Consider the following 21002-nt stretch of genomic DNA (forward strand, 5'->3'; position numbering starts at 1 on the left):
ACTCAGTAAAATATCTGGAATTAAAAGTCTAATGAAAATGAAATGAAAATGAAAATTGCTTATTGTCACGAGTAGGCTTCAATGAAGTTACTGTGAAAAGCCCCTAGTCGCCACATTCCGGCGCCTGTCCGGGGAGGCTGGTACGGGAATGATGTGCATGAAACTATTGTTGGTTGTCGTAAAAATCCAACTGGTTCACTAATGTCCTTTAGGGAAGGAAATCTGCCATCCTCACCTGGTCTGGCCTACATGTGACTCCAGACAAACTGCAATGTGGTTGAATCATAAATGCCCTCTGAAATGGCCAAGCAAGCCATCAGTTGTATTCAACCACTACAAAAACACAAAAAAGAAATGAAACCAGACAGACCACCCAACTTTGACCCAGGCACCGGAAACGACAACGGCAAACTCAGTCCTGTCGATCCTGAAAAGTCCTCCTTACTAACATCTGAGGGCTTGTGCCAAAGTTGGGAGGGTGTCTTGCAGACCAGTCAAGCAATAGCCTGACATGGTCATACTCACAGATCATACTTTTCAGACAATATTCCTGACAGCACAATTACTATTCCTGTGTATATCCTGTCTCACTGGCAGGACAGACCGAGCAAAGGTGGCGGCACAGTGGTATACAGTCAGGAGAGAGTTGCCCTGGGGAGTCCTCAACATCGACTTTGGACTCCATGAAGTCTCATGGCTTCAGGTTAAATAAGGAAACCTCCTGTTGATTACCACTTGATGGCCACCATCAGCTGATGAATCAGCACTCCTCCATGTTGAAACCACTGTGAGGAAGTACTGAGGGTGGAAAGAGCACAAAATATGCTCTGGGTGGGGGACTTCAATGTTCATCATCAAGAGTGGCTCGGTAGTACTACCACAGAATTAACTGGCAGAGCCTTAAAGGGCATAGCTGGGACTGCAGCAGGTGGTGAAGGAACCAACAAGAGGGAAAGACATACTTGACTTCATCCTCACCAATCTGCCTGCTGCAGATGCATTTGTCCGTGACAGTATTGGTAGAAGTGACCATCGCACAGTCCTTGTGAAGACATAGTCCCTCCTTCACATTGAGCATACCCTCCATTGTGTTGTGTAGCACGACCACTGTGCTAAATGGGATAGACTTCAAACAGATCTAGCAACTCAAGTCTGGGCATCCATGAGGTTCTCTGGGCCATCAACAGCTGCAGAATTGTATTGAACTGCAATCTGCAACCTCATGGCCCGATATATCCCCCACTCTACCATCACCATCAAGTCAGGGGATCAACCCTGGTTCAATGTAGAGTGCAGGGCATCATGCCAGGAGCAACACTAGGCACACCGAAAATTAAGGTGTCGACCTGGTAAACCTACAACACAGAACTACTTGCATGCCAAACAGCATAAACAGCAAGTAATAGACAGAGCTCAGCGATTTTACTACCAACGCACTAGATCTAAGTTCTGTAGTTCTGGATACTGCAAAGGCTATGTATCCTGATAATATTCCGGCATTAGTGCTGAAACTTGTGCTTCAGAACTTGCTGCACCCCTAGCTAAGCTGTTTCAGCTACCACACTGGCATCTACCCGGCAAGGTAGAAAGTTGCCCAGGTGTGCCCTTTAGACAAGAAACAGAACAAATCCAACCCAGCCAATTACCGCCCAATCAGTCTACTCTCCATCATCAGCAAAATTATGGAAGGAGTAATCAACAGTGCTATCAAGCAGCATTTACTCAGCAATAACCTGCTCATGGATGCTCAGTTTTGGTTCCGCCAGGGTCACTCAGTTCCTGACCTCATTACAGCCTTGGTTCAAACATGGACAAAAGGGCTGATGCCAGAGGTGAGGTGAGAGTGACTCCCTTTGGCATCAAGGATCCCTAACTAAACAGGAATCAGTGGGAATCAGGGGAAAAACTCTCCACTAGTTGGAGTCATACCTGGCACAAAGGAAGATGGTTGTAGTGAGTGGAGGTCAATCATCTCAGCTCCAGTACATCACTGCGGGAGTTCCTCAGGCCCAACCATCTTCAGCTGTTTCATCAATGCCCTCCCTTACATCATAAGGTGGGGATGTTTGAGGATAACTGCACAATGTTCAGCACCATTCGCGACCCCAAAGACAATGAAGCAGTCCGTGTACATATGCAGCAAGACCTGGGCAATATCCAGACTTGGACTGACAAGTGGCAAGTTACATTCGCGCCACACAAGTGCCAGGCAATGACCATCTCCTGCAACAGAGGATCTAATCATCGCCCCTTGACATTCAATGGCATTACCATTGCTGAATCCCCACAATCAACTTTATGGGGGTTACCATTGATCAGAAACTGAACAGGAATAGCCACATTAATACTTTGACTACCAGGGAAGGTCAAAGGCAAGGAATCATACGGCGAGTAACTCATCTCCTGACCCCCAAAGCCTGTCAACATTCTACAAGGCACAAGTCAGGAGTGGAATGGAGTACTCTCCACTACTTGGATGAGTGCAGCTCCAATAACACTCAAGACGCTCGACACCATCCAGGACAATGCAGCCCGCTTGATTGCTCCTCCTTCCACTAACATTCAAACCCTCCACCACCGACGAACAGTGGCAGCCTTGGGTACCATCTACAAGTTGTACGGCAGTAACTCACCAAGGTTCCTTCGACAGCGCCTTCCAAACTCACGACCACTACCACCTGGAAGGAAAACTGTAGCAAATACCTGGGAGCCCCACCACCTGGAGGTTCCCGTCCAAGTCATTCACGACCCTGACTTGGAAATATATCGCCATTCCTTCACTGTCGCTGGAACAAAATCCTGGAACTCCTTCCTTACCAGCACAGTGGGTGCACCTACACCTGAAAGACTGCAGCGGTTCAAGAAGGCAACTCACCACCACCTTCTGAAGGGCAACTAGGAATGGGCAATATATGCTGGCCTAATCAGTGACGCCCAAATGCCGGAAATGAATTTTTAAAATCTTTTTAAAAAAAAATAATACTACAGATTTGGAAGGGCCAGACTGGCCCCCTGACTGCCATCCTCCCTGATGCACCATCTTCCGAATCCTTGCTATTTACCTGCCCAGATAAATGACAAAATCAACCATTCTACCCACAAAAAAGGCTTTTGGCAAAAAGACCGGTAGGCACTGAAATTAAAATAAAAACCGTGGCAAGATACTCATTTTGTACCGCCTGCCAGTAACAGGGGGAGGCTATCCCAACTCAACATATCTACCTTGACACTACCCACCAGGCTCATGAAGTTCAATTTACGATATTCCACCAGCAGCTTGGCACCAGGTTGTGGGGGGGATGGGCGTCATGCTTGGCGGCATGCGTGTGGGCAGGGCCTACAGGTGGGGTTTGATGTGCAGGTTAGGTGGATTGACCATGCTCAATTGCCCCTTAATTGTCCAAAAAGGTTAGGTTGGAGGTATGGGCTTAAGTAGGATGCTCTTTTCAAGGACCGTACAGACTCAATGGGCCGAATGGTCTCCTTCTGCACTGTAAATTCAATGAATCTATGATTCCTTGAAGAAGAACACTAATTTCAACGGTCACTAATTTAATCAAGGTATCAAACTATGGGCTAAGAAGCTGCAATCACTCAGCAATTTCCATATCATAGTACTGGATTATTATTTTCATTTTCAAGATGTTCAATTTACAGCAGAAGTCTCACTGTTGGTGAGTACAAGGCAGAAAATGAAGGCCATGGTAGCCTCTCCCACAAACATGTCAAACGCGGTCTGCACAGGGATTGCAGCCAAGGAATTCTGGAACTCATATTTAACAGATTAAAATGCAATTTTCTGCCATCTGTCCGATGTAAAATTGGGCAAACTCTGTATTTTTACCTGAACTTGTTACATCAACGTAACAGCATGAATTGTGGCACTTTATCGGAAACTGATTTTATCCAGCTCGGTTTCTCATTACTAGTTGTGCTGAGTTCACTCACAAAAGTGATAAATTTTATTTTCATCACCCAAACACAAGATCCGCATATTGGAAATTCAGGATTGAATTCTGTCATGAAAACGTGCTTTATGTCAAATTGGAAACCTAAATTGACCTTATAAAAAGGCTTTTGAAAACACACAGATCAAAGACGGTGTTATAACCTGCCTGATTACTATTGGCTGAGGACTATTGAGGGTGTATTTTAGTTTAATAACATTATCAAAATATAGAAAACAGTACAAGGACACCAAACACAGGGCATCCCAGAACACATTTACCACCTTCCCCCCCCCCCCCCCCCCCCCCCACCCCCCCCACCCAAAGCCCCTCCCACCCTCCCTGACCTACAATCAGCAGAAAGGCACGCCAGCCAACCCACCAGAATAGGCCACTCCAACATGGAGCACAGCGGAGAAGATAGAGAAAGAACAGTCCACACCTCACAAGAGGAGCATAATTCAGCCCGGAATAACCCCGGCACATCATAAAGCAAACCGTACAGAGCATTTCTAAGACAAGAATAATATCACCAGCTGCCAAGGCAGTGCCTCCCTCGGAAAAAGGAGAGGAAATATCACCACCCCCACCAGTATCAATGGCGTCCACCAAAAGAAAACACAAAAAAATGGGCAGAAACATAGTGAAGACACCAGCCCAGACAGTAGACACAAAACAGCACCAATACGATAACAAGCATATTAGCAAACATTAAACAACAATATACAACAGTACAAAGACACCAGCCATTAACATGGCCTTCCAAACTTGAACCAGACACAGTCATTATTACATGGAAGCAGCCAACAGCCTTCAAGGATATGTCATTACAGCCTCCAAGGTGTCCAGTTGAGTTGAGCCACCACCGTCCTCCTGCAATCCCAACATCCAGTCACCTGCTCCAGCCAGCCCCTGGTCCAGGCTGGAACAACATACAGCTTCCAAACATAGGAACGGTAAACAGTCAGCAGTCCAAACAAAAGCCGTATCAGATGGTAAATCAGTCCTCCAAACCTCCAGCATGTTGCAGTTGATTCGAGCCACCACCATTCCTCACCGGGAGCAGAGCAACTGACTTCCCCTCTCTCCTGCAACAAGGCATTCAGATGAACCAGCCACCACACTTCTCTCCTCCTTCCTCCAAGAGTCAGCAGCAGTAGTCCATCAAACAAGCAGAAAGGGAGGCAGTCTCAGGCTGAACCCAGGACAGGCCTTACCAGCAGAATGTCTTGCCCCGCTCTCTCTCTATCTGATGTAAAAAAACCTATAGTATTCAAAAACCTGTAGTAGTCAAAAACCTGTAGTAGTCTCTCAGGAATGGAATTGAGAGCCCCCACAGCCCATGTGTCTTCTCTCCATGATCCTTAGTGCGTATGAGCTCCCCCAATGAGGAGGGCAGAGAAATCATTGCACACATGTAATTAAATAAAGTGATTTCTTTTGGCTCTACAAACTCGTGCTGTATTCTTCATGACCCTGACAAAACTGGCGACGAGGGTTAAAGTGGGTAGCTGTCTATGCTGCTGAAGCCACCTCGCTGGAATTTTGTTGGATACTGGTTGGAAGTTTTTTTCTCTGTTGTGTCATGCCTCTTTATGGAAGTTTGGATGCCTTTGATGCTGCGCTGGAAAGTTGGAACATGTACACACAACGGATGTGTTTCTACTTCCGGACAAATAATATCACTGAAAATAAGCACTATGTGGTCATTTTGCTCACCGCCTGTGGTCCACATACGTTTGCAGTGATTAGGAGCCATACATACATAGCTGCGCCTGACATCAGGACGTTTGATGAACTTGTGACCTTGGTGGGGCAACATTTTAACCCAACCCTGTCCATGATAGTCCAACGTTGCCTGTTTAAAATCGCAGAGAGGACCCCAGGAGAATCCCTTGCTGAGTGTTTATCCAAGCTACGCAGGATTGCGGAGTACTGTGACTATGGTGAGACTTTGTCAGAACTGTTATGCGATCGTGAAGTTACTAACAACAAAGCTATCCATAGGAAGTTCTTAGTCAAGCCGACATTGACTTTTCAACGGGCCATTCAGATAGTGTTGTCCTGAGAGAGCTCAGAACAGGGAGTGCAGGAGCTACAGGGAATGAAGGTGCATGCCTTGGGGCGCAACCCCTTCCGTCCAAAAGCACCTCCCCGCACCCCTGATGTACCTTGGGCGGGGTGGCATCTGGATCAACATTCTTCCCCAAAGGAAGTCTTCTCTAGAACCGATGGATGAGGAACCATGTCAGTGTCGGTCTGCAACAGAAAACAAGTATGCGCAAATTGATAAGGGGGACCTGGCGGTGGTCTTTGCGGTGAAACACTTCCACCAGTATGTTTATGGTCGCCACTTCACTATCGTGACTGATCATAAGCCTCTGCTTGGACTTTTCTGAGAGGATAAGCCAATTCCACCCATTCCTTCTGCACGACTCCAGCGCTGGGCTTTGTTGCTCACTGCCTACAAGTATTCTCCAGAGCATAAACCAGGGACCCAGTTTTTGCCTTTGTCGGCCGGCCCCATGTCAACCCCCACGACAGGGGAGATGGTTGCAACCCTAAGTTTTATGGACTGCTTGCCTGTCCCGGCATCACAGATCCATGAGTGGACTCAGATGGAGCCAGTCCTATCAAAGGTTTAGCACAAAGTCCTGTATGGTGGGCAGCATAGACAACTCCCAGGCGAGTTGCGGGAACTTTCCTCCAAGCTGTCAGAATGTAGCGTGAAAGATGGTATCCTCTTGTGTGAGACGAGTGTGGTCATCCCAGAAAAGGACAGGAGCTGATACTAAAGGACTTGCCCAAATGGGCATCCACACATGACCAAAATGAAAATATTGGCCAGGAGTTTCGTCTGGTGGCCAGGCTTCGATGCCGACAGTGGCCCAAAACTGCCAGGATCATCAGAAGCTTCCGCCGGCTGTACCCCTACATCACTGAGAATGGCCATGGCAGCCTTGGGCGCGCTTGCATGCGGATTACGTCGGCCCTGTTCAAGAATCCATGTTCAGTTTCTTAATCGATGCTCAATCTAAATGGCTGAGGTGCATAAGATGGCTGCCACAACATCCTGTGCAACGATTCAGAAGATGAGTTTGTCTTTCAGCATGCATGGCCTCCCTGAGGTGCTCGTCACGGACAATGGCACTCCTTTCACAAGTGAGGAGTTTGCGAGGTTCATGAAGATGAACAGCATACGCCATATCCGCACCCAGCTTCCAACGGGTTGGCGGAGCACGCAGTGCAGACTGAAGAAGCAGTCTTCCTGGTCTATGGACATTAGACTGGCTCATTTCTTGTTTTCGTATAGGACCATTCGTCATGCAATGACTGGGGTAGCTATCGTGGAACCCCTAATGGACTGGAGACTTCACACCCGCCTTAGATGGTTTTACTGGTAATTGGCGCAAAAGTACGCCGTACTCAAGAATAGCAGGGGCGTGGCCTTTCTCGGCATTGGTCGATTTGGCAGTTTGCACCCGGTGACCCAGTGTTCGTTTGAAATTTTGCTGGTGGTGCCCAGTGGGTCCCTGGCATTATCTTTCGACGAACGGGCCCTATCCCTTACCAGGTGCAAGCCCAGGGTCGTCTCCAATGCAAGCATGTTGACCACGTTCGGTCCAGAAGGCTGCTTCTTCCACAAATGCCCCGCCCCCAGAGTTCACTTCTACAGCCGCAGAGACCTGACACAGTGGAGGTTTATCTTCACGATCCTCCTCTGGCGCTGCACTCAAAGCCTGCACATGGAGATATAGACGGCGAGATGGCAGAGCTTTTGGACTCCAACAACGAGATGGAGACTCAGGACGCCTCCAAGGGGGATTCCTCGATCCCACGGCCCGTGGATGTACAACCGTTATGCCGTTCCTCGCGGAAATGCCGTTCGCCTTCTCATTATACGCCGCCCGATCCAGCACCTCGTCCTAATGGTGTCCAGCCTGTGGCAAAACGAGTCCGACACCCTCCTTGGCCAGGGTCTTCGGTGGATTCATCGGACTTTGGTGGGGGGGATATTATAATCTGCCTGATTACTATTGGCTGAGGACTATTGAGGGTCCACAATCCTTAGCGAGTATGAGCTCCCCCACTGAGGAGGGCGGAGAAATCATTAGCAGAGTCACCTGCATAAATAGAGCTGGCCAGTGTGGAACCAGCTCAAGCAGAAAGTAGTTTTGAAGTACTACTGCTGTTGTATATATGTAATTGTAAATAAAGTTATTTCTTTTGACTTGACAAACTCATGCTGGATTCTTCATGGCCCTCACAAAAGTAGGCTAGCCCAGTTTTCATTCCAATACATACCACATTGCACTCCTTTGGAATGGAGACAGCAGAAACGATTCTCTGCCCGTGCTGTTCCCAGTGCACACCCTATTATTCTCAGGGAATAGCCGGAGAGTCCCTCAGTGGGTTTCGCGCTGGCCGACGAATAGAGCATGATGCTCCTCACCCACAGCACTGGATGCAATCTGGTTACATCTCCAGCTGGACATGATTAGCATATTTAAGTTAGCATTTAAAAATGGTCAGTCCGTTTCATGCCCAAGTCTCCCAGCACCTGGTACTCTCCGCTCCCGTTGGCGCAGTGTGAGGCCGGCTGGAATCACGACTGGTTGCCATCGATGGAGACCAGACATGACCATGCCAGGGGAACTTGGAGGTCATTAGAGTCCCGAGGTGGTCAGGGCAGTGTTGGGCAGTGCCGTGGTACTACCCCCGACACCGCCAACCTGGCATCACGCTGGAACAGCCGACAGGATTCAGACTGGTTTTTCCGCCGGAAATGACACTTCGCCATTTTTGGCGAAAATGCTGTCCACCCTTTCCGCCATAAAAACAATGAACACAAGTGAATGTGAAGGATCCATAATCCCCTATCCTATTGTTAAGGCAATAAGACAATTACCCAATGTATTCAACTGTTGGAGACAAACCATTTAGCCTCATCAATTGGAGAACAGGATCCTAGCAAACAAAGATTCCCAGACATGATCTAATCAAGTTACCCTTAGAAACAAGACTGACAATGATCTTATTTGGATTCCCTCTGCGGCTGGTGGGTGGAAGTCACATGGCAAGCCAACCATTTGTAATTGTAATCACTTTTTTTCTCTGCAAAATTGAGGACAAGCAGCTGAGAAGAGAAAGAAACCTAAGTGGGGGTCCCTCCTGCACCCCCCCCCCCCCCCAACTCCGTCCCTTCTTTGCAAGCTTTGCACCCTGTCTGCTAACCGTGATCATCCAGGCCTGCTACAAGCAGAGCCTTCTTAAAATAACTCTACCCAGCACTACAGTCTCCAGAAGAACAACCAAATTGGCCATCTACACCTTTTAAAGCATAAGCTTTGGGAGTACCGAATTCAGCCTGATGCCTGCAAACTAAGGAGTGTATATTCCTTTTACATTTTCTGCACACTAATTTGATCAACCTATCGTTCCCCACTTTATAATGTGTGTGTGAGAGAGAAAGAAAGTCAGAACTTATTTTTACTTATTATTTTACTTCGATCAGTTTAAGTATAATAAAGCGAACCTCTTTGTTAAAACTCAAAAAAACCTGTTGTTTTCTGACCATAGCATGTAATCAGTTAAACAATCACCAAATTGGCAAAAATATCCTTTTCAAATACAAAAATAACCTGTTGCAGTCAAATGAGGAGATGAAAATCAGGGGAGCCAGTTGACCACTCCTCACCAACAATTCCCAAAAGGGGAAAGGTTTGTACAAAATTCATGGCACGGAACTCTAAAAGAATATAAAATGATCCCAATATTGACACCGTGATGACACTATTTTCCATAATCCACATTTTAAAATAAAAGAATTGAACAAATAAGATCAGTTGGCCCAGAATTAGTTCAGCATTTGGCAGGGGATATGGGAACATTTCAAGAAGATAGTCTCACATCAGCTTAATTTTACATCACCTACAGTTTGCTCTCCAATAATTAGATAGTGGGTAAACTGAGACAAAGTACATTCTACTCGCTACTCAAAATGCTATATTTGATGTAAATCTAAAACATTGAAAAGAGCAAACGGTAGCACGTAATATATATTATGCTGCTTAACAGAACACTTGTTCCAAAACACAACCATCATTCTTACTATTCATAATGAGTGCAGAACTGAGTGCAGAATGTGAGGAGGCATACAGCGGATGAATGGAGATCAAGTGTTGCACTCTGAATTAGCTGCAGTAATGGATTATCTGCCAGTGTGACATTGGTCTTTGTCGAATATAGATTTGGCATGCCATTGTAAACTAGGTAGAACTTGAAGAAAAATAGTTCAATGGCAAAGATGGCTTGAAGTGGAAAGGTACATTGTTGATGATGAAATACTTTCTCAGCATTATGATACTTGCTTTATTTATTTATTGGTTTGAATATGGCAAAATGCCCAAGGCAATAAGAAATTAATCAGAAAGCATGCCGACTGAATTAATCTTTGCAGAGCTTATTTGCCATGTTTCAAAATACTTTGGTTTGCTGTGTTAGCTCAATGAATCTTATCTAAATTCCCTTGTTGGTTGAAATTCCACAGTACAGCAGAATATTTGTGATGCATTGGTTAATGTGCTTCAATTAAATGCTCTTTGTTTAATATTTTAAAACAATAAAATGTGTTTCAACAGCAAGCAGGAATAAAATATGCAATTGTGTTAACTACATAATAAATGCCATACATTGAAATTTCAACCTGCTGTAGGTTACAGACGGTACTAGATTTATTTCAAACATTAATTTCAAACTGCTTCAATCTCTAATACTACCTTTGATCTTTAGAAAGCCAAGAACTAAGGCAAAAAAGTACCAAAAGCTTTATTTAGAAAATACAATGCAATTCGAAGTTCACATGGAACAACCATTGGAAACATGGGCCCAAAACTTCCTGGTTCCCCAGTGTCACATTTAGAGGGTACCCCAATGATATGCTGGGGAATCCCTCTATGAAGTTCCCACACAAGGGTTTACCTGGCAATTGCCCAAAAGTGCTAACTTCCTCTGGATAATTGCGCTGGGCTGGGAACCAACCAACAGAAGTCATTTAAATCACTAAATTCTGCCAGTTTCAGCTTGATAGTTACTCTGAAAGAGTTGGAGGAAAAAACTTACTTCCAACACCAGAATAACAATTTAAACACCCAGACCCAGCCTTGCATGCGACCCCTCCCACACACACATGGCCCCACAGGAACCCATCAAACCACCCCATCCCTGATCCGCCGAGCCTAATGCCGATGCAGTTAGGGTCTTGCACTGCTCCTGTCTCACCCAACCTGAGTAAGGAAGGTTGAGCGAGTCCAGAGCTTTGTAATCCCAACATGGGTAAATCCATCGAGAATGGCAATCCACAGGAGATTGCCATTCTGCAGAAGTCATGGGCCCATATGTTCGAATCTTTTCAATATTTTACAGCCTGCACATTTTATCCAAAAACAGTTCAAATTATCTTACCCTGACTTGACCCACATAGATATTTGCTTCCTCCTCCAATACAGTAAAGTTCTTAAGAAAGATGGCATCAAAAGTTGGATCATTGTCATTCACATCAGTAACCACGATGTTGACAGTTGTAGTGGAAGTCTAAGGAAAGAACATCTAGGTTCAACAATGCTCATTCTGGATATCACCCTTTGAAGGTACACACATATATTTTGGAAACAGTTTATGCATCCTGCTACATCTTAATGAGAAATTAGGACAATAATTTGTAATTAATTCTGGAGACGATGTGCAAGAATTATTTTCTTGGAGCAGTTTGCAAGGCAAAACTGGTATCAGTATCAGAGTGACTTGTGAAGCCATTTATAATGCACATTTAGAAATCTGCAAATACTTCTCAGCATAGTCACAAGCAAAAATAATTTCGATATAATTAATCAAGCCCTTTAGTGAATTATTTCAAGGTCAGATTACTTAGGGCTGTTTGAACGAATGTCCATTATAAATTCTGTAAATTTTAAAAAATATATACACATACATTTATTATTAAAACATTAATTGCTTTCTGGTTCATCAACCATTCCAAAGTAGCTCTCAGAATATCAATGCATTACAACCAGTTTAAAAAAAAAGTGATAGCTTTCTCTGTTATTTATTTCAGCCAATCACAATTTTTAGCAATCTTGGAAGCTAATAAAATCCTCTTTCAATTTGCCCTTGTTGCATAAATTTGATTATAAGCTTCTTAAGTTAATCTACCTGCTGTTGCTGCCTTTTGAGATGAGTCCATCAAGGAACAAACTAGAAGTGTAATTTGGAAAACAGTTTGCGATTCAGAATTTTTCAGATGAAGCATCACAGGAAAGATTTTGCTGATTTCAGCTACCTTTTTCATCAACGAGAACAATCCTGAATATTACCATTCTACATTTGATTGAAAGCAGATTACAGTGATTCATCCAATAATTATTTTCTCCTTCTAATAAATTGTTGCATGTTTACTCTGTTTGGCACCTCCTCCAAGTGCCCAGTTGAAATCAGGAACTTGGGGATCAATGATCTGTTACAATTAATGCTGCAATTACACAATTGTTTTGATTTTAATATCTTTCTTTGGATTCAGACCACACAGCTGCAGCTGCTGCTACATAATTTGGATAGAGCTTTGCACCAGAGAAAGAGTCCATTCAGAATGCAACAGGTTTATACTGCTGTTTAAGGTCCACATAAATCTGCTCCCACCTTACTTCATTTCATCTTGTTAACCTATTCTTCCAATTCTTTCACCCTCATGTGCTGATTTAGTATCCCTTTAAATTCTGCATCGGTAAGCTAGTAGGCACACAAGAATATTTCCATGATCACTGTTCATTCAAGTTCTTACTAATGGAGCAGCCACATTACATTGTATGTTCCCCTGCATTGTACCTTGAAACTAGGGGTGAGATCTTCCGGCTGTTTCTGCCAGTGGGATTTTCCTATCTTGCCGACTGCGCATCCCCGCCATGGGATTCCCATGACTGGGGTGGATTCAATGGGAAATCCCTTTGGCAGTGTGGGATCAGAAGATCCACATGGATCAAAAGCAGTCCAGTGGTTTAACTTCCTCAGGATAAACCACTTCGCTGCTTGTGATGTGGAGAGAATCTGTCAATCATAGCAAGAGTGTTAATAAAAATTGTGGTTAGCATCAAAGCAAATAGAGATGCATTCAAGCATGAAGGGCAAGATATATAAACAATCCATCAAGCACCTGCATCTAGACCATTAAAAATGTCAATCGCTGGCTCGTGAAATGTATTGCTGGTGAAATTGAATGGAAGATTTGCATTTCAAAGGTTGCTAGGGAATTTGAAGCCTTTTCATGTGTACTTGGCAATTGAGGAAATGCTTGACACTTGTAACAACTGCTGCTTAGAAGAGTTTTGTCTGAAGCAACAGATATGAGGAAGGATAAGTGCAAATGTAGTGATATTTCACTGTACTACCTGGACTGGTCTTCAGCTTTTAGGCATGGTTGGCTAATGGGGGTTAGAAGGGGGTCTCTGAAGGGATTGATGTGCAGATGAGGGGGGGGGGGGGTCTTATGGAGGTGACTGATGGAAGGGTCTGATGGGGTGACTGATTGGGGGTCTGATGGGGGCATGCCTGATGGGAGTCACTGATGGGGCTGACTGATGGAGAGGCCTTTTGAGTGGGGGGTCTCTGATGGGGTGACTGATGGGGCTGTGGAGGTCCGTGGGGGAGGCTGGGTCACCCTCATGCATTCATGTTGTGCGGGTGTGACCTATTATTCTCGTGGTGTGGGGTGGATGCAACTTCATGCGACCGGGGTGGGGGATCTGCCACTGGACCTCGGGATTGAGCCGCCTGTTCAGAATGGTGGCCCAATACGGAATTCCAACAGAATCCTGCAAGCTCTCCACCATGCATATATTTACATGGCTAAGGAGAGAGACTAGCACTTGAGCCTCACTTCTAGTGATTGGTTTATCACAGGGCTTAATCGCTGGCTTTGAAAGCAGACCAAGGCAAGCCAGCAGCACAGTTCAATTCCCGTACCAGCCTCCCCGAACAGGCGCTGGAATGTGGTGACTAGGGACTTTTCACAGTAACTTCATTTGAAGCCTACTTGTGACAATAAGTGATTTTCATTTAATTTCATTCATAGTGCCAGTGGCGACTAGTCTCGATTCTCTGCTGGTGGTGGGTGCATTTAGGCGCCCGACCGGAGAATCCCAGCCTTAGTGTTGGGAGGGGAGGATTCTCCTTTGTGGCTAAGGGTTGGGGGTGTTTCCCTTAATTGCCAGAGATCGCGATGTGCATGTGAGGGGAGCTGTCACTTAGCTTTGATTTCTGAGAAGCTGGATCTGTGGGTGTGTTTAGGCCCCGCCCCTCTCAATGCTGGTGCAAAACATGACCCCCCTGCAAAAAAGTGACTAATGGCGGTAGACTGAGACCAGGATCTGCCAGCCCACCTGGCGAGAATCTCAGAGGTTCCCGTCAGAGATGACACTGTCAATTTTTGGGATAATAGCGTCCACTAAGTTAATACTCGAGTTGGATCTGCAAGCTCATCAAAATAAACAGGTCAATCTGCAGGCCCAAATATAAACATGTCAAAAATGCTGTACTCGTTCGGGGACATCACAATCGTGGTTGACGTAGACAATGGGGTAAATGTAATGAAAGATAAACTATGGGGATGTGATAAAAAATTCAGTGAAAAAACAACAACATGTTGCAAGGCTGAAAATCTCCAAGGAACAACAATTCTGTTATTCACTTATCCACAAAGAGTAATAAATAAACACTGTCTATATATTCCGCTGTGCAAGTGTGATTCTCACTGGAATGGAAAGAGAGAAAGATTGATTTAAATTAGAATTGTGTGAATGAAACTAAAAATAAATCATACAATCTTTTTCCAGAGAAAACAGCCTGTAAAAATGCACTATGCTTATTCCTAGTTCATGTTTCAATTATTTATTGCACAACCATTTGCTAAGAAACACAAGTAATATTTACTTTAGTTAAGTGTAAACCCACTTCACGCATATTAGGTTGATGAACATAATTATGTTCCAATTAGTCCTATTTTATACAATTCTTGATTTAGGCATCGGCTGCAAAAATTCTCATTCAAGCATGAAACATCTCCCATTATTCCCTTTCTCATATTCAGCATGCAGTGTTGGAAATCCACAGGGAGGATGACAAGACTGTGTAGATTCAGTTTATCCAGAAGTTGGCAAACCTGTGGGATATACAGCCTAGGGAAGCATTGTGAGTTGAATGCATCAGCAAATTCAGGAGAAAATTGGTTAAATATCTAGAGAGAGAAAAAAACAATGGAAGGGTATGTGTGATATCAGGGATTTGGGCCGGGATTCTCAGGTCGGTGACGCCGAAATTGCGTTTTTAAAATTTAGTGTACCCAATTCATTTTTTCCAATTACGGGGCAATTTAGTGTGGCCAATTCACCTACATTGCATATCTTTGGGTTGTGGGGTGAAACCCATGCAAACACGGGGAGAACGTGCAAACTCCACACGGACGGAGAATCAAAGTTTGCGCCAAAATCAGGGGCGTCGTCGTTTTGGCGATGCTCTGCCCCCTCCAAAACAGCATACTCTCGGAGTACGCCGCACGCCGTATCGATGGCCTCAGGACGTTATCGGAGGCCCTCCTCCCGATGCTCCGCCCCCCGACCAATCGAGTTCCCTGCGGCATGGCAGCTGCAGACTCAGTTCTGCGCTGCCACAGTTGGGGGAGGGTCGATCCGCGGGCAGGGGGGTCTTTGGCAGGGGCTGGTGGCACTGTTCGGGGGTTGGTCCGGGAGTTGCGAGCCGGGTCCGCGCACGACTGGTGCCATGTTGCACAGTGCGGCCACTGCAGACCGTGCGACCACGGACCCGGCAATTCTCTGGCCGTATCGGCAGCTAGAGCCCGGTGCTCTATGCTGCCTGCATGCTAGCCCCCAGCCGAATGGAGGATCGGTGGCCATTTTGCACCAAATGTTCGGTCATAAAACGCCACCGTTCCCACACCGGCGTCAGGACATAACCTGAAAATCAGAGAATCCAGCCCCCGATATTTGACTTTGTTCTGAGACCAGTCAATGGATCATAAAGATCTTACCCACTCTTGTACATTCCTGTGTTCCTATCTACTGCCACTGATTTCTGTGTTACACAGAGGTCTAAACGTTCTTAGAAGCAAATCTTTTTATGCATAGACAGAAGTGTTAAAATTGATAAGTTGACCTTGATACAAAATTAAGCAAATTGGCATACCGGCACAGTGGTTAGCACTGTTGCATCACTGTGCCAGGGTCCTGGATTCAATTCCGACCTTCGGTAACTGTGTTGAGTTTGCATATTCGCCCCGTGCCTGCGTGGGTTTCCTCTGGGTGCTCCTGTTTGCTCCCACAGTCCAAAGATGTGCAGGCTTGGTGGATTGGCCAAGTTAAATTGCCCCTTTGTGTCCAAAGATGTGCATTTTTGGTGGAGTTACACGGATAGAGTGAGGAAGTAAGTCTAGCTAGGGTGCTCTTTCAGAGGGTCGGTGAAGTCACGATGTGCCGAATGGCCTCCTTCTGTACTGTAGGGTTTCTATGCTTATATAGCAAACATGGTAACAATCCTAAACAAACTGAACAACAAAAACCCTCACTCCCCTGCCCCACACAAACCAGGCCATCTATCTCTTGTTCCTAAATGTCACATCCTTGCTGCACTCTCTCCCAGCTACAGTATATGTATCATACATTTTCCCTCTCTTTTAGTTCTAATGAAGACACAAATGGACTTGAAACGTAAACTATCTTTCTCTCCTTCCAGCTGCTGTCAGACCCGTTGAGTTTTTTCAGCATTCTCGGTTTTTGTAACAATAATTTGTGTTTATGTTGTGCCTTTAATGAGTTAGAAAGCAGAATTTGATGCCAAAGCACATTAGACACCTTAGTCAAAGAGGGAGATTTTAGGTAGCCTCTTTAAAGAGGAAAGTGAGACAGAGAGTTGGAGAGATTGAGAGGGTGGATATTTCAGAGCCCTGTGACAGGCAATGGAAGACACCACCACTAATTGGGTAGCGATTGAAATCAAGCATAATAAAGAAGACAAATGTTCTAGTCAGACTTAAATGAGTGCAAATATCTGGGAGGCTTGTGGGGCAGCAGGAAATTACAGCAGTCGGGATGGGTGAAGTTGGGGGAAAGAGGTGATAGTTGGTTGCAAGTCAATGGAGAGAATTGAAAACCGGGGCGGGATTCTCCCCTACCCGGTGTGACGGGGGGTCTCGGCGTAGGGGAGTGGCGGCAACCACTCTGGGGTTGGGCCCTCCCAATTGGCGCCAACCACTCCGGGGTTGGGCAATTCTCCACACCTTTGGGGGCTAGCCCCGCGCCGGAGCGGTTGGCACCAGAAGACTGGTGCAAAAAACCGGCGCCCCTGGCAGCGGGGCTGGCCGAAAGGCTTTCGCCGGTCCGCGCATGCGCCGGCGGTGACGTCAGCGGCCAGCTGCCGCTGATGTCACCACCGGCACATGCGCGATGTCAGTTTCTCTTCCACTTCCGCCATGGCGGAGGCCGTGGTGGCCGCGGAAGGGAAAGAGTGCACCCAGGGTACTGGCCCGGAGTCTGAGCGGGGGGGCCCCGATCGCAGGCCTGGCCACCGTGGGGGCACCCCCCGGGGTCCGATCGCCCCCCGCCCCCCCCAGGACCCCGGGGGCCCGCTCGCGCCGCCGATCCCGCTGCCACCAGAGGTGGTTCAAACCTCGGCAGTGGGAGTGGCCTCCCAGCGGCGGGACTTCGGTCCATCGCGGGCCGGAGAATCACCGCAGGGGCCTTGCCGATCGGAGTGGCGTGATTCCCGCTGCCGCCACTTTTAGGGTGGCGGAGAATCTCTGCCACGGCGGGGGCCGGATTTTCGCCGGCCCCAGGCGATTCTCCGACCCTGCTGGGGGTCGGAGAATTTTGCCCCAGATTTGAATCATTGGCCCAGTGTTTGTTAGGGTAAGGAATCTCATGGTATGCCCATTAGTTAGGTTTTTTCTTCATCATTCATCTTATGATAAAAGTTGCTGGAAGTAGCTGATAATGACCAACGGGTCATTTGGAAATTTGGAGATCACGGGGCCAACAGTCTTAACCAATGAGCGGTCTGATCTTAAATGTTGAGGAAATGAAACATAACATGCCTTTTCACTGGAAAGTGAGGCACAAAGCCAGCTAGGAAAACCCATTTTCAGTTTAAACTTGTGCGCTTGAAACTAGAACATTTGCTAGGATATGTGACACTGTCTGCAAGATGAATACGTAAAAACAGCTTGTGTGGAAAGGCTGGTGTTGTTTCAGTCAGGACTGTGAGGAAGCGAGTGGGAAGCTGATCTGGGCATTTCAGAATGACACTCTTGGTCACAAATGTAACCGGCCCATTGTATGAACACATTTGTGAATTTTCTTGGCTTCAGCCTTCTGGTCCTTGGGGAGAGGTGGTGTTGGATCCGGTTAGGTGTCAAAAATGAAGCTGAGCACAGGGCCCACTAACAGTAAATCCACCACAGTTCATGAGGCTAATGACAACATCCACAAACTTGTGGCAATGTACAATTTACAGGATATCTCTCTGTATCGACAAGTTGCTTGGGGGAATTATGTATTAATTAGGCTGAGTGCTTTCAAGCAGCATGCCTGGCATGATGCTTTTTGGCAAAATACTTATGACAATACTGTGGCTCAATTGTAGTAGCTTTCAGTTGCCAATAAAAATAACTTGCCACGGTATACTAGATACATAGATGAGCTTGAAAGAGGACCATTATTATATTTCTAAGGTCTATCTTGTAATTGCTGAGGAATTATGAAATTAACTTCACCGAAAAGCTCATTCAATCTGTTACAAAAATGCTGGACATCCCCGGCTTCTATCTGTGAAATGTTCATCCATAGTGTATTGCTTAGCTTTTGTCTCTTCACCCACTAATTCATTTTAAACACCAAGGATGCAAAATTCAATGCAATTTGTTCTGTCACTGTAGGTGCTGATTTAGAAGAAAAATGACATCCATGTGGTGTCCGCACATGCACAGCATGATGTGCGCTGAACAGGAACTCGCAGTGACACTGTCAGCACAACCATTGTGTGCGTGTACCAAAGGTAGGCAGAATGTGCAGGTCAGTGTGTAATGCAGTCTTGATACCAGACCTGTCATTTTGGAGTTTGCCACTCTGATTAGTGCCCTCTCTTAAGCTTGTACGGTTTAGCATGTAAATAAACACACTGCGGATGCTGGTATCTGAAACAAAACAGAAAATTCTGGAAAAGCTCAGCAGACCAGGCAGTATCTAGAGTTGACGTTTTGAGTCCACATGATTCTTCTCAGAAAAACGGAGGGAGAAATGTGATGGATTATATACTGTATAAGAGGGAATGTATTAGATGGGGCAGAGTAGAAGGTCAGATTGGCAGAAGCTCGGAGATTGCAACAAAGATGTGTTGATCACAAGACAGAGATAGTGTTAATGGCAGGAGAATGTGCTAGTGGCTGCATGAAGATAAGCTATCAGAATGTGTTCATGGGGGAATTAAGATCAGTACTTGGCAAAAGCATACATTCAGCAGTTTGAAGGATGCCAGCAAACAATATGGGCTGGTTTAGCACAGGGGGCTAAACAGCTGGCTTGTAATGCAGAACGAGGTCAGCAGCACGGTTCAATTCCTGTACCAGCCTCCCCGAACAGGCGCCGGAATGTGGTGACTAGGAGCTTTTCGCAGTAACTTCATTGAAGCCTATTTGTGACAATAAGTGATTACTATTGTGGGCAGCACGGTAGCATTGTGGATAGCGCAACTGCTTCACAGCTCCAGGGTCCCTGATTCGATTCCGACTTGGGTCACTGTCTGTGCGGATCTGCACATCCTCCCCGTGTGTGCGTGGGTTTCCTCCGGGTGCTCCGGTTTAAGTCCAAAGATGTGCAGGTTAGGTGGATTGGCTATGGTAAATTGCCCTTAGTGTCCAAAAATTACCCTTAGTGTTGGGTGGGGTTACTGGGTTATAGGGATAGGGTGGAGGTGTTGACCTTGGGTAGGCTGCTCTTTCCAAGAGCCGGTGCAGACTCGATGGGCCGAATGGCCTCCTTCTGCACTGTAAAACAATTCTATGATCAATATATAAGGACAACATTTTTAAAAAATGCATTCACTGTATATGGGTGTCGCTGGTTAGCCCAACATTTATTGTCCCTTCCTAGTTGCCCTTCAGAAGGTGATGATGAGTTGCCTTCTTGAACCACTGCAGTCCTTCAGGTGTAGGTGCACCTACTATGCTGTTAGGGAGGGAGTTCCAAGATTTTGCCCCAGTGACAGTGAAGGAATGGCGAATATTTTCAAGTTGGGGTGGTGAGTGACTTGGAGAGGAACATTCATGGGGTGGGGTTCGCAGGTATCTGCTGCTCTTATTCTTGTAGATGGTAGTGGTCTGGATTTGGAAGGTGCTATCTAAGGAACTTGGTGAGTTACTGACGTGCATCTTGTAGATAGTACACAAGGCTGCCACCGTTCGTCGGTGGTGGAGGGTTTGGATGTTTGTGGACGTGGAGGGAGGAGGGGGAGAATGGAGGGCCCCAGGGTGGAAGACACTGCTTGCTATCAGTCTCCCATCCTCTCCAATTCCTTACAGATATTACACAGGATTGATGATATCTTGGACCTCGCAGAGGCTGTCCTTGCAGTTCTGCTGGCAGGCCAGGTGGCCAGACGACAGAGAAGGCGGTCGTAGCAGCATTGGCAGAGGTTCCATTGGCAACCCAATGTGCAGGGCCCCACACCCTGAGGGCTCCACTGCCCATTAGGCCAGGGACTGACCCACAGGGGGAGTCGCCGTTGGCCCAAGGTGTACACGTGTCGCTGTTCTTTCAAATAGATGATGGACAGCATGTGCTGCAGGAGACGCCGTCTCAATAAGGGCACGGTGCGGCACCTGTGCCATGTCCTTATGGACTTGGCACCACGTGGAGAAGGAGGATACCCTCTCCTGGTGGTCACCACAGCCCTGAACCTTTACACCTCATTATCATTCCAGGGCTCTCGTGGGGACGTGTG

The 21002-nt window shown here is 46.3% G+C and overlaps 1 protein-coding gene across 13 annotated transcripts in view; it reads right to left on the bottom strand.

Annotated features, from left to right (window-relative positions):
* Positions 1 to 21002, bottom strand: part of pcdh15b (protocadherin-related 15b) — a 1980039-nt gene that overhangs the window by 401602 nt on the left and 1557435 nt on the right. For all 13 annotated transcript variants that reach the window (XM_038773429.1, XM_038773427.1, XM_038773426.1 and 10 more), the window contains one exon: positions 11412 to 11540. In XM_038773429.1, coding sequence (XP_038629357.1) covers positions 11412 to 11540 — 129 coding nt within the window. The remainder of the gene's footprint in view (positions 1 to 11411; positions 11541 to 21002) is intronic.

Source organism: Scyliorhinus canicula, chromosome 16 (assembly GCF_902713615.1).
Source record: "Scyliorhinus canicula chromosome 16, sScyCan1.1, whole genome shotgun sequence".
Classification (NCBI taxonomy): domain Eukaryota; kingdom Metazoa; phylum Chordata; class Chondrichthyes; order Carcharhiniformes; family Scyliorhinidae; genus Scyliorhinus; species Scyliorhinus canicula.